Source organism: Cavia porcellus, unplaced genomic scaffold, assembly GCF_034190915.1.
Source record: "Cavia porcellus strain 051 isolate PalLab524CR breed Dunkin Hartley unplaced genomic scaffold, mCavPor4.1 scaffold_28, whole genome shotgun sequence".
In the NCBI taxonomy this organism is placed as follows: Eukaryota; Metazoa; Chordata; class Mammalia; order Rodentia; family Caviidae; genus Cavia; species Cavia porcellus.
The window spans coordinates 40,622,518-40,639,158 of NW_026947511.1; the positions used below are offsets into that span (position 1 = coordinate 40,622,518).

General features: G+C 54.9%; 2 protein-coding genes across 4 annotated transcripts in view; one reads left to right on the forward strand and one right to left on the reverse strand.

The window, feature by feature from the left end:
* Positions 1–1,076: 1,076 nt before the first annotated feature.
* Prph2 (peripherin 2) lies at positions 1,077–11,737 on the forward strand. The gene is made up of 3 exons (XM_003473858.5): positions 1,077–1,905; positions 8,183–8,429; positions 10,620–11,737. Exons 1-3 carry the CDS (start codon positions 1,325–1,327, stop codon positions 10,830–10,832), a joined length of 1,041 nt encoding a protein of 346 aa, XP_003473906.1. The 5' UTR covers positions 1,077–1,324; the 3' UTR covers positions 10,833–11,737.
* Positions 11,738–15,174: 3,437 nt separating this feature from the next.
* Ubr2 (ubiquitin protein ligase E3 component n-recognin 2) overlaps positions 15,175–16,641 on the reverse strand; it is a 98,278-nt gene continuing 96,811 nt past the window's right edge. For all 3 annotated transcript variants that reach the window (XM_063238850.1, XM_003473860.5, XM_003473859.5), the window contains exons 46-47: positions 16,388–16,489; positions 15,175–15,428 (exon numbers count right to left, since the gene is read on the reverse strand). In XM_063238850.1, the coding sequence (XP_063094920.1) occupies positions 15,287–15,428; positions 16,388–16,489 (244 nt within the window). In that variant the 3' untranslated portion in view covers positions 15,175–15,286. The remainder of the gene's footprint in view (positions 15,429–16,387; positions 16,490–16,641) is intronic.

Genomic DNA, 16,641 nt, shown 5'->3' on the forward strand with positions numbered 1-16,641 from the left:
TGGCAGATGATCAAACACTTGACGGATCAAGTTTGTTTGTTTATATCTTTATTGATTTATCTTTGTCTTTTTTTGTTTTTTTGGTCTTTTTGAGACAGGGTCTCACTATGCAGTTCAGACTGGCCTTGAACTCACTCTGTAGCCCAGGCTGGTCTCAAACCCACAGCGATCCTCCTGCCTCAGCATCTCCAGTACTGGGATGATAGGTATGCACCACCACACCCAGCTTCAAAATATTTTTTTAAGTGGGGTTTTAATTTGAATTTCTCTGCATATACTGCTTTTCTAAATTGTTAAATAGATGCTCCAGATTTCCTTATTACGCATTTCCTGTTCTGACTTTTGCCTCTTTATTTATCTAGTGGCACGGGGGTTTGAACCTAGACCCTTGGTACTGAGCCGCATCTCTTCTTTTTCTTTTCTTTCTTTTTTTTTTTTTTTCTTTCTGATTTTTGGAGACATGATCTCACTAAGTTGCAGCCTAGCCTCAAACTTGTGATCTTCCTGCTTCAATCTCCTAGGTGTGCACCACCTTTCCAGCTGTGTGTGTGTGTGCGCGCTTTGGCGGAACCCAGGGCCTCCCCCATGCTGGACAAGGGCTTCTCCTACAGAGCTGCTCGTGAGGTCTGTTGCTTTTTGTGCTTATGCTGCTGAGCTAAATCCCCAGCCCCCCGCTTTAAAAAAGTTTTTTATTTTATTTATTTATTTCTATCTGTTGCTTTTTAATTGGGCATTTAGGGGAGTTTAGACCTCTGTGCATATTCTCCTTTTTTTGTGCATGTTGCAAATATTTGGTCACAATCTGCCATTTCTTTTTTTAACTTGGATCACAATGCATTTTGTCCCACAGAAAGTTGCAGCCCTGACCCTGGCCAGCCCTCCAGGCTCAGCCCAGCCTCTGGCCAGTTGCCCCATTTTGCTCCCCACTCTCCAAGCTGAACCCAGAGCTCTCTGCCTGGCAGTATGCCGCCGAGGCTCCTTTGGCTCCTCTTATGTGCCTGGCACGGCTTTATCTAATGGGATGAACCTGGCTAAAGAGATTAGCAAGGTGTCCCAAGGATCCCACTTTTAATCTGCAGCGCTCAGCTGTCCCTGCTTGGCTGGGAAGGGAGCTGCACAATCGACACTAGGGACCAGCTCCTGCCACTGCTTCTGAGTTCAACGGGATCCCAGGCAGGCGCCCGACATGGGCACCCCCCAGAGGAGCCCCCTGCAGTGCAGGCTGTCTGTGCCCTTCCGGTGGCCCTGAGTGTTCAGCCCCCCGAGTTGCCTGGGTCCGGAGGGGACCGTGCTGTGTGACGCTGCTGGACCACACTGGGCAAGCATGGCGCTGCTCAAAGTTAAGTTTGACCAGAAGAAGCGGGTCAAGTTGGCACAGGGGCTCTGGCTCATGAACTGGCTCTCTGTGTTGGCCGGCATCGTCATCTTCAGCATGGGGCTCTTCCTGAAGATCGAGCTCCGGAAGAGGAGCGAGGTGATGAACAACGCCGAGAGCCACTTTGTGCCCAACTCCCTGATCGGGGTGGGACTGCTGTCCTGCGTCTTCAACTCCCTGGCTGGCAAGATCTGCTACGACTCCCTGGACCCCGCCAAGTTCGCCAAGTGGAAGCCCTGGCTGAAGCCCTACCTGGCCGTCTGTGTCCTCTTCAATGTCGTCCTCTTCCTGGTGGCCCTCTGCTGCTTCCTGCCGTGGGGCTCGCTGGAGAGCACGCTGGCCCACGGGCTCAGGAGGGGCATGAAATACTACCGGGACACGGACACGCCAGGCCGCTGCTTCATGAAGAAGACCATCGACATGCTGCAGATCGAGTTTCAGTGCTGCGGGGACAGCGGCTTCCGGGACTGGTTCGAGATTCAGTGGATCAGCAACCGCTACCTGGACTTCTCCTCCAAAGAAGTCAAAGAGTGAGTGGGTTGGGTTGGAGCTATCTGGGGACACAGAGGCCCCGGCCTCCGCCTCCCAGCCCATCCAGGGCCTCCCCTCATCGTGGGTGTATAACTCGTCCCTGCGTCTGGGAGGGGACTCGGGTTGGATCGTATGAAGGCCCATCAGAGAGGCAAGCTCCTGTGGCCCAACCTGACATTTAGCTGAGGCGGGGGGAAGGTGTCCAGTTGTTTAAGCAGCTCTGAGACATCCTCTGGGGCTTGCTGCATTCAAAGGAGGTGGGTTCCATCCCAGAGGTTTAAGTTTCTTGCTTAATTCCCTGGTTTTGCATCTCCTTGACTCAGTGTCCCCCCGCACTCGAGGTCTCTGTCCTTGGACAGGGTGGGCTCCAGCCTATTCCATTGTTCCTGTGCACATGGGGCATGGGCCCAGGACAGGCAGCTCTGGGCTTCAGGCTGGCTGTGGTCAGTAGCTTTGACCTGGGGCTGACCTTGGCTCGCCCATCCCTCAAATGAAGGCACTGGGGTGGATGACCATGGCTTTTACCTCCTGTCCCACCTAGAGCCTGGTACGTAGCAGGAGCTCATGGAGGGCCTGGTGGTGTTTACTCCCACACGATGATTGTGCAACTCGACATAGGGTTTCTAAGGTGTCCCTGGCACATGTGCAAATAGAATCCCGCGGAGGCCATAGGCAGGAATTTCAGCACGGGTCATGGTCTGTCGATCTAGGGACAGGGCAGCCAGGGTCACCTTCACCCTGCTTTCTCTCCAGCACTACCCTCTCCTGGCTGGCATTAGAGTGCCTGATTCCCTCTAAGTCTGGCAAGTTGGTAGGAATTGGACCTTGAGGCCCAGGCCACTCAAGCAGCAGGACATGGACAAAGCCCAGGCATCTCGGAGCCCCAGATGGCTTAGCCGCCCCACGGGTGGCTGGGTAGTGGGAGTGAAGGTCGCAGCGGGCACTGCGTTTGCTCTGCGGGGGGAGATTACTCCCATAAATCCCCGGCCCAGGAGAGGATTGTAAAGCACTGCCCTTCCTGGGTGGCAGTCCACAGGGACAGGACAAAGAGGTGCCATTGACATACGCACCCCAGCGGGGCAAGCTCCAGGGGGCGAGACTCGAGCCCTGTCATGATCTCTGATTGTCACGTCAGATTCTTTCCTGTCAGTCTTTGGAGAGATGCACAAATCACCCTGTGACCCCCAGCCCCTTTCTGTTCCAGAGGGGAGAAATGATTGAGGTCACTCGCCTCCTAATGACCAAGGAATCCAAATTTTCAGGCAAACACTTAGCTTAAACAAGTTTACCTCAATGCCCCTACCAACCTGCGGAGTAAAATTATCCAAACCCCATGGGCTTGGAGAAGAATTTCTGTGTTTTAACACCCACCCTTTACAAAGGACACCATTAAGAGGGGTAAAAGCAGGCGATGAAATGCAGGTCGGATTCTGGCCCATCACTGGTGAATGGCTTTAATTTTCCCGAGTTTCACTCCTGTCTGGTTGGCATTTATCTAACACAGGAACCGCGGTGTAAGCGCAGCTGCACGCCATCAGCTGGCCGGGTAACATTTGAGTCAGGTTCGAGGTGAGGTTTAATGATTGTGCACCGCACAGGACGCAGCTGTCCACACTTGGGCCTGTAGTTGTCTGCTTTTATCTGGTCCTTTCTCAAAGCTCTCAATCTCTCATTTCCCGTGGGCTAAATTTCCAGGAAAGAAATGTAGCTGCTGGCTTCCACTTTTCACAGAGCCGAGCTGCAGACACAGCTTGCTCCTTTGCAGAGTCCTAGGGTCGTCAGGAATCACGTCACCACCACATCCCACAGACTTTTCCACCTGTGCCCTGGTGGTGGGGGGTAGTGCCCATGCCTGTAGGCAGCCTGCTTCCTGGGAAAGGCTGGAGACTCTGGGAGTGGTGTTTGCCCCAGGGCCAGCTCCAGGGCCAGCTCCAGGGCCAGCTCTGAGCAGCTGGGAGGAAAGTGAGGACTTGTTGGGGTGCTTCCCTCCTCCTCCACGACAGGGGCATCTAAGATGCTCCCTGTTCACATCTGAACAGCTTCCTTTAGGAGGGTTAGTAATTGCACTCAGCAGAGCTGGCTCCCAGATGACCTCCCCTGAAAAACACACAAGGAGCTCATCTTTGGAGATGAGGAGGGCTGAGCAGTGGGGACCACTCAGCTTGTGGGTCTGCTCTGCAGCAGCCTGAGGCTGGGATTCTTCTTTGTTTTGTTGGGGTTTTTTGGCACCAGTGTGGAACCCAGAGGTTCACCCTCCCTGCTCTACCACGGAGCCCCTCAGCCTTCCGGGCCAGGATTCAGAGGGCAGAGATGAGGCCAGGAGCACACAGGGAGGCAGCAGGGTTGTCACCACCAAGATCTTTCTAGAAGGAATTTTCCTTCCCCCCCAAAATGGGACATGCCAGCAAATTGCTGAGGGGAGCCTCACATTCTCTAGGGGGAGGATGCCCTGGGACAGAGAGCTGGTCACAGGTGGCTGGAACCCTGGATGGCAGGCATGCTGTGCTGCCGGCTGTTTGAGCCTGTGAACCTGTCCCAAGAGTCACCTTGTTTACTACAGCTGCTCAGATTAAGGCTTGCTGACCTCTTAGGACAAAGCTGACAGGGAAGCGCCTTAGCTGGCTATTTATATCACACGGCGTGCCCAGGCTGCCAGCTAGGCTCTGCTTGGGGTCCCCAGGGCTGCTTGGATCTCAGTTAAGATAAAGCCCATTTCAGGACAGTCTCCAGGCCCAAGTCACACAGTGCTCAGGCAGAGTGGCAAATCTGAGCTTTCATGGGGGAGCAAACATAACTCAGCAAGCGAATCATTGTCAGTAGTAAGGATAGTAAGGAAGGACTTGTGGCAGTCAGCGGGGAGGAGCAGAGGCGCAGGAGGGGACACACAGGTCGCTGGCCCCATCCGTGTTAGCAGTGATGCCCAGTGCTTGGTATTTCTCTTTCTTGTTTTTACCTGGGGCTGGAGATGAGCCCAGGGTCACGCCCGTGCTGGGCAGGCAGCGTCCTGGCCCTCAGTTGTGCTTTCAGGATTCCTGAGTGAGCGGCCACTAGGCATAAAATCATGCAAGTGGTGAGGTGAGACACAAGAGGAGACAGGGGCTCATCCTCGTCCACATCCTCGGGGGCCTGGTCTGAGGGGACACAGCCCTGCCCCATGGGGTGGGGACCAGCAGGGTGACTCTCCTGCTGAGGTCCATCGGGGAGGCTGCTGTGCAGGCTCCACCTCAGCTGAAGGACACCCAGAGAGTGCCAGGGCTGCCAGGAGACCTGAGGGAACACTCACCTCTCACCCTCCAGACGTGGCCAACGTGAGGGGGCCTTCAGCTGCCTTCCACTTCCTGTGTGGCCCCAGGCAGGGTCCCCTTTCCTCCTCTGGGGCACAGTCACTGTGGCTCCAAGTGGAGGGAGCTGGCACTTTCTGGGGGTGCAGGGAGCACACCGGTGTTACCTCAGGGGAGAGAGGGTCACAGCGGCCCCACATGGGGCCACAGAGGTCACCATTCAGGCTCACAATCAGTTTTAGGGAACTCAAGGGACATCCCAAAGCTAGCAAGGATGAGGGGAGGACGGCACTGGAGCCCTCAGACTGCCTGCCCTAGGAAAGTCTCAGGGTGGAGAGAGGAGCACCCCATCTACTCTCTGCTCCCTGTGCCCAGGGCTGCCGGCCCAGAGGGGAGTGGCAGCCCGAGCTGAAGCCCCACCCCAGGCTGTGCTCCCCTCCTGTCATCTACCTACCTGTTCCTGGGGACCCGGCTAGCAGGGAGCCAGGATGCTTCCCTGAACAGATGGGCAAAGCCGGACCTCAAACAGCCCTTGGGCGGGCCCAGCATTTGCCTGCTGCAGGCAGAGAACTGGGCCCCAGTTTGCCCTTGAGGAACTAAAGCCAATCTCTTCGGGGTGACTGTGCCCCTGTGATACCCTGCTCACCATCTGATGTGAGTGCTGGCTCCTGCTGCCCCTGTGGCTGCCAGGTGGCCTCCACCCAACACAAATCCTTTCCCATGTCTTAGACAAGGATGCTGTGGCAGGGAGCCCTGAGGGAGCTTGTCCAGAGGGTGGAGCTGGTCACATGTGGCCTGGCTCTTGTTCCCACCTTAAACATCTGTGCCAGCAAAGGCCACCTGTTCTCTAGATGGTGGGTTCTACCTGACAAGTAGAAGTCGGGATGCGGGGTGCGTAGACACACGGTCATTGAAACCCAGGCTGTTACAGGCAGCCTCCCTGGAGTATCAGTCACCAGGATGGAAACCATCAGGCAGTTCTCAGAAAAGGAACTGCAGTGGCTTGAACTGGCCAAGATGCCCACGATGAGAAAAATGAAAATTAAAGAAACTCCTGTACCTGTCAGGTTGGCAAAGATTGGAAGTTGGGCCCAGGGAAGTGTGGCCACGGGGGCAGCTCTCCTGAGCATGTCCAGTTCAGGGTTGACTGGACAGCCCCCAAGGGGAGATGTGGCAGGGATCTGGGAAGGTCACGCCTCTTCTAGAACCTGAGGAGGTGCGGTCCCAGCACACACCGGACTGTGTCGATTTGTATTTACCAGAGTGTGAGAGAGACCGGAAGGAGACGGGACAGAACCCCACAGTCAGGGCCACAGGCCTCCTTAAGCAATGTTGGATATCACCCCGGGCACCGCCCTGGTGTATGGAGCATTTGCTGAGTCTCCCTCGAAGGACAGGCAGAGCTGGCCCCAGGGGCCAGGCCTGGAGGCTGAGAGACAAGGAGGGGGACTTGTTTGGCACTGAAGCGATTATAGAGCTGGGTGCATGCACCAGCACCCAGGATGAGGCAGGAGGATCACCATGAGTCTGAAGCCAGCTTCCCATAGTGAGTTCAAGGCCAGCCTGAACTATATAGCAAGACCCTGTCTCAAACAGACAAACAAGTGATTATATTTAGAAGCTAAACATCGACAGCTTTTTAAGAGTGTAATTACCATGTCCAGGAATATTGCTGAAAATAATTTTTTTCATATATATATATATATATATATATATGTATCTTTTTCTTTTTTTAAAGACAGGGTCTCCTTACATAGTTCATGCTGGCCTTGAATTCATCATGCAGCCTAGGTTAGCCTCAAACTCACAGTGATCCTCCTGTCTCAGCCTCCCGAGTGCTGGGATTATAGGTCATACCACCAATCCTGGCTCTCCTTTTTTATACACTGATGGTTTTATTGACAAGCATGTAACAACTGCACCATATTGCACACTGGCTACAGTGCATAAAGATTTATGCTCCCTGTCTACCAAGATACTCCTACTGAATTCCCGCTGGCCCACAGAAGAAGCAGCCAGGTGCATTAAGCATTCACATCTGTGGGAGGAGCACGAAACATTTCTGTATTTGCAAGTGTGAAACAGTTTCTTTTGCACAACAACACCAACACCCATTCTACCCTGTGTGGTAAAAGTCTGCCACTCTTTTTTTTGTTTTGTTTTGTTTTGTCTTTTTCTTTTTTATCGGTACCAGGGATTGAACTCACGACCATACACTTGCAAGGCAGGTACTTATGCCACTGAGCTAAATCCCCAGCCAAGTCTGCCACTCTTGAGTAATGTGGGGCTCCATGGCAGCTCTCTCAGTAGACAGAGCTGTGGGCGTCAGGTGTGTGGACAGATGGATTTTACCCCTGAGGCACCCAGGATGGCTGTGGGCAGGCCCGGGAGACCTGCCAGTGTAAAGTGCCTTTTGCATTCTGAACCTTGTGATGTAGAATCTGCTCTAAAAAACACACACAGAGGCTGGGGATTTAGCTCAGCGGCATAAGCGCCTGCCTTGCAAGCAGGCAGTCGTGAGTTCGATCCCTGGTACCGATAAAAACGAAAAAGACCAAAAAAAAAAACACACACACACACACACACAAAAACAAAAAAACACACACACACAGAGCAATGCAAACCTGCCGGGAGCCTCCCTGTGGACTGGTAACCCAAGCAGCTGGGTGTCTCCATCCTGGAAGGGAAGGAGGCTGGGGAGGAGGCTGCATAGGTGAGGGGCTGGGCCCAAACTCTGACAGCACTGAGTGCCGCTGTCACCTGGTTTCCCACCAGCCACAGAGGGGCTGGTGGTGCTCTGGCCTGCCATGTAGGAGATGAGCCCTAGGAAGGCAGGGTCAAGAGTCACGCCCAGCACTGGGGTGGCACGTGGTGGGTGCACAGCAAGGGAATGAATGAACAAAAGAGTGGGTGAATGTGTGAATGTGTGGGGTGCAGGTTTCCAGCCGCAGGAAGCAGCCCCAGAGCCGGGGTCAGGCTGTCTGTTCCCCTGCAGCCGCATCAAGAGCAACGTGGACGGGCGGTACCTGGTGGACGGGGTGCCCTTCAGCTGCTGCAACCCCAGCTCGCCGCGGCCCTGCATCCAGTACCAGCTCACCAACAACTCCGCACACTACAGCTACGACCACCAGACCGAGGAGCTCAACCTCTGGCTGCGGGGCTGCAGGGACGCCCTGCTGGGCTACTACAGGAGCCTCATGAACTCCATGGGCATCGCCACGCTGCTCGTGTGGCTCCTGGAGGTAGGCCCACTGGTGATGGGCAGAGGGAGCCCCTGGGGTGTGGCGGGGAGAATAGGACAGAGCGCCAGGCAGGGCTCCAGGGTCTCCACTTATAAAAACAGTCTCTTCAGTCACCATTTGAAAGTATGCAATTCAGTGGCACTTGGGACAGTCACAGGACCGCCACCTCTCTCTAGTCCTGAACATTTCCATCAACCCAGAGAACACCTCTCCCTCCCTGTCCCTCCCTGTCCCGCCCTGGTGCTGTGTTTCTGCTCCTTTGTCCCAGCAGGTCTCACTGTCTGTTGGGGTGGGGAAGACAGTCCCGAGCTCTGGGTGGGGACTCTCTGCATAGCAATATGCACACTGGTTGCTCAGGAACTTCCATGGCAACCTCGATCATCTTCAGGTTCACCCCATCTCCTCCGTAAGGCTTCACCTCCCTCCTGCAGCTCTGGAGCCTGGCCCTAGCTAGCCAGGTATGCACCGAATTATTCAGGGATCTGGCAGGGAATTCAGCAACAGGGCGTCCGGGCGCTGTTCTAGGTGCTGAACCAGGGTGTGGGAGCGACCTGGAGTCAAGGTGGAGGGACCCAGGCCCTGGCCGCTCCCAGGGTGTGCCACACCCACGCCCAAGGAGAGGTGGCTGTTTTGTGCCTGGAAGCTTCTCTGATGTCCCGGCAGACACTGTGTCCCGTGGGCGGTGCTCTGTGCGGCAGAGTCTGGGGCTGAGGGGTGGGAGAGCAGCTCATTGCTAGGAGACTGGAGAACAGGACCCCAACCCAGCACGGGGAGCGGGGAACAGCACTGGGGCTGAGTGTCATCCCTGCCTCTCACCTTGACACCTCGGAACAGGTGATCGAATGAGATGGGGCCATCTTGCCAGGGACAGGGAGTCTAAACGCCTGACTGCTCCTCTAAGCTGTAGTGGGCAGACCTGTGACAGGCACATGGTGGCAGATGACATCAGACTTGTGAGCCAAAATGAAGGGCAGAGTTAATCAGAGTTAATAGGAAGGCAGGGGTACCGGAGGGGGTGCCATGAGGGCTTGGTGTGCCGGGAGAGGAGACTTTTTCCAGTGGAAAATACATCATTACATTTGCAATTGATCTTTACTTACTCTTTTGGTTTCTAGCCCCAGAGGAACAATGCATTAGCTACACACATGCGCCACTTAACAGTACGGTCTCAAGGTGCATCTATTTAGCTAGGAACCCCAGAAGTTTATCCTTCGTTAAGGCAGAGTAGTACACCATTGAATAAAAACCCCACATCTTTATCCATTTATTTATGGGTACTGGGAATCGAACTCAGGACCTTGTGTTTGTTAGGCAGGAGCTGGCCTTAGCTCCTTCTTTATCTGTTTAAACTGGCAATTGATAAAAACAGAGCCTAGCGCTCTATCAGTCACTAACATCAGGGGCTACTTCCTCTGGGACCCTGGGTTCCACGCCTACTGAGGCACCACAGACCAGAGGACCTAGGTGCTGCTTCACAGTGAATGCTAGGATACAAATCCAGTGGCCCATCACGGCCCCCCATTCCCAGCAGGCCAATAAAATAACAGCTACAGAAAACCCACACATGAGACTGCAGGAAAGAGGCGACTTTTCTTTCTTTCTTTCTTTCTTTTTTTTTTTCTTTAGCAATACTGGGGATCGAACCCAGAGCTTTCACACTGAACTACATTTCTAGCTCTTTTTAGAAAATTTTGTTTTGGGGTCTCACTACATTGCTCAGGCTGGGCTTGAATTTGCAATCTTTCTGCCTCAGCCTCCCGGAGTGAAGAGATTACAGGTGTGCACCACCAGCCCTGGCTAGGAGGTGATTTTTAAAGCCTATTCAACAAAGTTACCAGCAGCCAAAACGTGCTGGGAATGAGGGGCGGGGCAGCGGGGGAGAAGGAACCCGAGATTAGAGCCCCAGGAAGGGGAATGGGAGGAGGGGAGGGCGGGGGCATGGCCGGCAGCTCAGCGGGGCAAAGACAGAGACAACTGTCCTAGGCAGGGGGCGCAGGAGGGGTTAAGGGCCAGCGTGGGGAGAGAATGGGCAGGGGGAACTCACCGAAGCCCGGGGAGGCTGAGACAGGCAGGGCCACACTCCACGGCTCCTGTTTACACCCCTGAACCCTTACCAGGAGGCACGGGCTGGGGCGGGCCTGGTCCCTGCCTGCCCACCTGCCTCCCTCCTGGTCCCGTCCTGTCCTGCAGGTGGCCATCACCGTCGGGCTGCGCTACGTGCACACGGCGCTGGAGGGCGTATCCAACCCCGAGGACCCGGAGTGTGAGAGCGAGGGCTGGCTGCTGGAGCAGAGCGTGCCCGAGACCTGGAAGGCTTTCCTGGAGAGCCTGAAAAAGCTGGGCAAGGGCAACCAGGTGGAAGCGGAGGGCGCGGACGCGGGCCAGGCCGCCGAGGCCGGCTGATGGGACCTGTCCCCTCCCAAACACTGAGTAGTGGACTCCAGGCAATGCGGCCCCTCCTCGCCCAACTGCACGTCTGACTCCCTAAGGCTGCAGCTGGAAACAGCCCCTCACGACCTCCTCTCGGAGGTGCGATATAAAGTGTAGGGTCCCTCGAAGCATGTGGCACACGTAGGGTGGGTTGACCGACTCCCGATGCGATTGAATGAGACCTGGCTTGCTCAGGACGCACCTTCCTCTTGGGGCCGCACCTGGTCCCACCCTCATGCTGGCCTGGAACTTGTGATCCTTCTGCCTCAGCCTCCCGAGTAGCTGGGATCACAGACATAGGCCACCACGCCTGGCCTCAAAGGGGATTCATTGAGATGACGACCTCTTTCTTTCTGAAGCAGGGTTCAGGTAAAGGAGCACCATTTCACCAGGGGGAGCAGGACGGGCCTGCACCATGAGTTAATTAGAGGAACATTCAAGGCAGCCCGCCCTGCCTGGCTGGAGACAGAAGCTGGGAGGCAGAAGACAGAAGTCTGTGCTCCTGTAAACACGTGCTGGGATCAGGTTACTATGGGCTGGGCGGTGGGCGGGGCTCCCTGCTGACTTAAAAGCTTCCCGGCAGGGACAGTGAGACTGAGATGTGGTACTGCCCAGGGCACCTTCTTGCCTCTGATTTTCCCACACTGACAACCAGACAAAGAGGAATGAGAGCCTGCCAGGCTCTGGTCCCAGTGCAGTTTAGGCCTGATGCCCCTGAGACCCAGGAACCGTTCACGCGCTGGCCATCTACAGTGAGGGCCCCAGAGACCCCGCTGTCTCCGGAGGGCTGAAAACCCACAGAGGTGCTGTTCTAGGCCACATGCGAGACTGTGCTGTCACAACAGCTGTGTAAGATATTAAAAATGATATTGCACGAACGCTTGCTTATTGGCTGTCTGCCCACCCCACAGCACGGGTCACTGCAGCCAGTGTGTGGACACCAGCCCCAGGGGGCTCTCCTCTTGCCACTGCTCACGTCTCCTGCCTGCAAGAACAAATGGTCCCAACCCGGCCTTGAGCTCGCTTTGTAGCCTAGGCTGGTCTGTAATTTGCAGTGATCCTCTCCTGCCTCAGCCTCCCGAGTGCTGGGCTTATAGGTGCGTACCACTATACCTGGTTTTATTCAGAGCTGCGTTTAACTTCCTGTTTCTCTCTCTGAGCTGGGAATGGAACCCAGGGCCTCACGTGCTAAGTGAGTGCTACCCGAGCCACCCCTGCAGCCTCGGCAGTACACTTCTGCTGGCCTAGCTCTGGGGTGGTGCTAGGCGGCAGGGACAGGGTCTTAGGACTTTTGCTTTTAGACTCTCACCCCACAGAGCAAGAGGCAATTACACAGGTGCCCTAGAACGCAAAGCCTTTAAATCACCCTGCAAGCCCAGGGCTGAGCTGCTTGGCATGGCAAGGAAACCCTGAGCAACCTTGACATGGCTAATAGATCAGTGGCAGGCTTGGCACACTCCCTGCCCTGCCTCACAGGGGCACTGGCCATAACAGGCCAGCAGGTTTGCAGCTTAGCTGGGGCAGAGGTGGAACAAGCCGGCCAGGACCCGGCCCCCATGCCTGGTTAAAACAGCTCCACAGCAGGCGTCAAGAACAGGAGTGTCTGGGGGAGGGCGGGGTGCCCCTCAGGTCCCCAGGTGCACACACTGTCCTTTGTGCCAGTGGGATTTGATCCCGTCCCTCAGAGCAGGCTGGGCGCATGGCAGTCGGCACATGGCAGACATGCTCAGGGTGCCGCAGAGCGGGGCACCAAGGAACAGCTAGCTATCGAGTTCGGTCCACACAAAACCCACACGCGAGTGCAGGGCCTCCAAATGCCCTTCCCAAGGCAATGGCAGAGCTGGACGGTGGGCCAGTGGCCGGCAGCCTTCTCAGCGGCAGACCCAAAAGGCTGCCATGTGACGCTCAGAAGTCACAGGGACAGAGCAGTGGTGACTGGGGTGTGGGCAGCAGGAGCAGCTGGGGGGGAGGGGACACAAAGGAATTATCTGGGGTGATGGAACCGTTTTATTTCTCGATTGTTAAACCATATACATTTAAGTATAACTGTACTTCCAAATGGCTAATCTTAGTTTAAATATACAGTGCAATAAACCTGGCTTACAAAAGATGGAGCGAGGAGTGTGTCAGGGGCTTAATGAGTCCTGCAAGTGGGGACGAGGGTAGGAAGCTGGATGTGGTGGTGCACACCTGTAATGCTAGCACTTAGGAGGCTGAGGCGGGAGGATCGCTGCCAGTGTGAGGTCAGCCTGAGCTACAGAGGCCATTTCATGTGCAAGGTGCTGTCTCAGGAAGCTGGTTTCCTTCTAAGGAGATTCTGAAAAGGACAGCAGAGCTCTCACAGGCCAGCATATAAAACACGGCTTCCTTCCTACCAGGCCAAAGCAGGAAGTGTGTGGCCAGTCTCAGGGTGCCTTGTGTGCCGGGGATGTGAGACATGGCTGTGGCGGACAGCGAACATGAAATTTAATCCGCTCAAATCATGACTAAGCTTTCTCTGGGAAGGTCAACATGGCTTGCGGGGGGGGGGGGTGCGCATAACTGACCCTAATAATATAAGCCCCTTAAGCTTCACACTAATACAGGTGTCCCATTTTTGTGGCAAGGTGACACAGGGAGCACTGCTGGGCACGGAAGGGTGGAACAGAACAGGGAAATGTAGGCCAACCCAAAGTAATGTCAACACCTGAAGTATTTATTCAGATTTCTTCAAACTTTTTACATATGGTACATTCCAAATTTTCCAAGTTGTCCATAGATATTAAAGGTGGAGCCAATTATTAAACAGACATGATTTTCCCTGATATGGAAAGCACATTATATAAACATTTCTACAATGAAGAAAACATGCAGGATGAATTGCTTCCTTAGGGAGGGGAGACCGCCAAGTTAACCCCAGGAAATCACTGGTGTGAGCCTCACAGCCCCATCTTCTCCCGGACTCCACTTCCCTGGGGAGTGTGCTCCAGGGGCACCTTCCGCTGCCTCCAGGCCTCCAGGTGGTCGGGCCTGAAGCAGGCACAGTTGGATTTGGTGACCATGTTTGTCACCCACTTAGGGGAAAAACTTGCCCTCATGATTTTAAGCATGGTAAATGTATAGAGAAAAGCCCAGAGAAGCTGAACTCAAAAGCTAAGACACTGTATCAAAATAAACATTAATTATTCTTTCCACAGCTCAGATTGTGGAAATGGAAAAAAGGCTAGAAAAAAATTCAAGAATGACATAGATGTGGATTCTAACCTGCGTTTCTTCCTGTTGGGTCTCCTCCTAGCTTTGTGAGCTGGTCCCAAGCAAAAGGTTACTTTGATTAAGGCCATCCTGTTAGGAGCGGGTTCAGTCACACGTGACCTTGCAGAAATGGGGCTCTGGCTCCCGGGGATGTGGCAGAGTTGTGCAAAACAAGGTGGAAAAGGGATTAATGGAATCTGAGTCAGAGGGTGACTGGCGTCAGTTAAAACTCGGCAGCCTCCTGCAGAGGTGCAGGATCCCCACTGCCCTGCAGCAGAGCTCAGGCCTCTGCCACACACAGCAAGCGGGAAGGCCGGGAACTGTCAGTTGGAAGCTCTTTTACTAAGTGGCTATCGTTCTAGGAAGGCACCTCTTAGTAAGAACAGTTATAGTTGAAAAGATCAGGAAGCCCGGCTACAGACTGCACCCATGTCCCAAGCGGCGGTCCCTCCGCTCCGGGAAGGGCTGGTGGGGCGGCCGGCACACACAGCGCCAAGCTCTCCCCTGCTCATTTTTGCTAGCGTCTGACCCTGGATGTGCTCTCTCTCATCTAGCCTTGGGGAGAACAGAGGAGTGTTACTACCTGAAAAATAGGAGATTTTTAAAAGTTTTCAAAAAGCCCTTGTAGTGAGTTCTCTCCAAGTCGAAAGTCCTGCCCAAAAGAAGAACACAAAAAACCCAGAAGCAGCTCTGGGAAGGCGCCCCAGGAAAGCGCGCCTGCCTCTGGGCTTCCCTCTGTGCAGGAGCAGCTCCTGCCTTCGGCCTTCCAGATTGGTGCTTTGTTCTCAGAGGTAGACTCCGGGCAGTGGGGGACACCCACCCGGTCCCCAGGCCGTTGCAGAGCGCAGCCAGGAAGTATGACCCCGCGGGTCCCAGATGCAGCTCCTGCTTCCCCCGCTCAGTGCTAGGCACCATAGGTGCTCCTGCAGGGGCTGAGCTCCCGGCCAGGGAGGCAGGTCCTCGGTGGATCCTAAGACCTGACTGTGACCTGCGAGGGACACAGCAACAGTCCTGGAAAGTCTGGCGGTGGAAGACGATTTTCATCAGTTCCTGGAGCCAAAACTACAAAAATAAAACTGGGAAGGAAAACTTAAATAAAGAATTTATTTCAAAATTCAGCAGAACTATTTCCCACTTTCTTCCTTAAAAAGCCGACCAGGTTACAAAACTCAAGTTCATATTTGGTGGCAAAGCGACTACAGATGCTGCCAGTCAATGCCAAACAGGGTCTGGTTCGCCTCCTGCGCGTGGCCGATCTCCTCCGTGATGCTGTGCTGGTGCCAGAGCTTTTGGATCTTCTTAAATCGCTCGCTGCACAGATGCAAAGGGTTTCCCCGTCTGAAAGGAAGGCAGTGTCGTTCAGCACGGCCGCTCAGCAGGCCTGGGCAGTTTATGCCCGGCAGGAGCCCAGGGCTCCGCTCTGCACACAGGTTGAGCCTGAGCCTCACCTGCTTGAGTGGGGGCAGCGGGGCTCTGGGTGACAAGCTTGAGCTCACTTGTGTCCACCGTGTGGGGACGGCGAGCTTATGAGGAGGAGGAGGATGAGGGGGAGCTCGCGCCTCAGAGTGTCACCCATGCAGCCTGCGTTCCCACCCAGAGGGCACTGACTTCTGGCCAGGACGCAGACCCTCTCCTGTATGCACACTCTCCTCAGAGCTGGCTGGGGACAGCACTGTCACCAGGTGGCCTTGGGTACAACCTGCACCAGGGGCTGGAAGCAGCTCCTCTGCTTGTCCTGCCTGGGGGCCTCCAGCCTTCAAATGTGGGCGAACTCTCACCACCCTGGAGCACATGGGGGTCTAACCGAGGGGCTTTAACCCTGCGCGGGGGGGGGGGGTGTTTGGGTTTGTGAGCACTTCGCTTAGGGTGAGGGGCAGCGAATGGCAGAAGCTGCTAAGTGCAAATGCTGCTGTTAAATCTCATCTGTCTGTTACAACCCTGCATCCTCAGATCATTAGGTAATTATGAGACAAACACCTCTCAGCGACTGAAATTTGTTCTGTCACCTGGAGGGCCCCGGGGCTCCTCTGAAAGAGCCACATGTATGAGAAAGGGCCACTTCTCTTTTTTTGGTACCGGGAATAGGGCTCATGACTTTGTACTTGCCAGGCAGGCCCTTGTACTGCTAAGCTAAACCCGTTTATTTCTGTCCTGCTTGGAGCTGGGATGTGAAGGGGCACTCAGGTGCTCCCATACCCCTGCCTCTCCCTCCCCAGGACATTGAGGCAGGGAGCAGCGCCAAACCAGGCAGAGGCCATGGGTAACAGAGCCCTGCACATCCCCAGGATGGGCCATACCTGAGTCCCTGGTCAGTCTCCCCATAGTCGTCAAGGTAAGGGGGAGAATAAAAACAACCTTTGGTTTTGCCGGCTAAAAACAGCACCTGACACTCGCGGACTCTGCAGAGAGATCACCACATATTGAACGTTAGCAATCAAGGTCTCGTCCAGAGCCAGCCACAGAGGGGTCCTGTAAGCAACCCCCACCCAGGGAGAGGACAATGGCCCTGACGGCAGACAGATGCTGAAATGCCAGCCCATCTGGCTGCTTT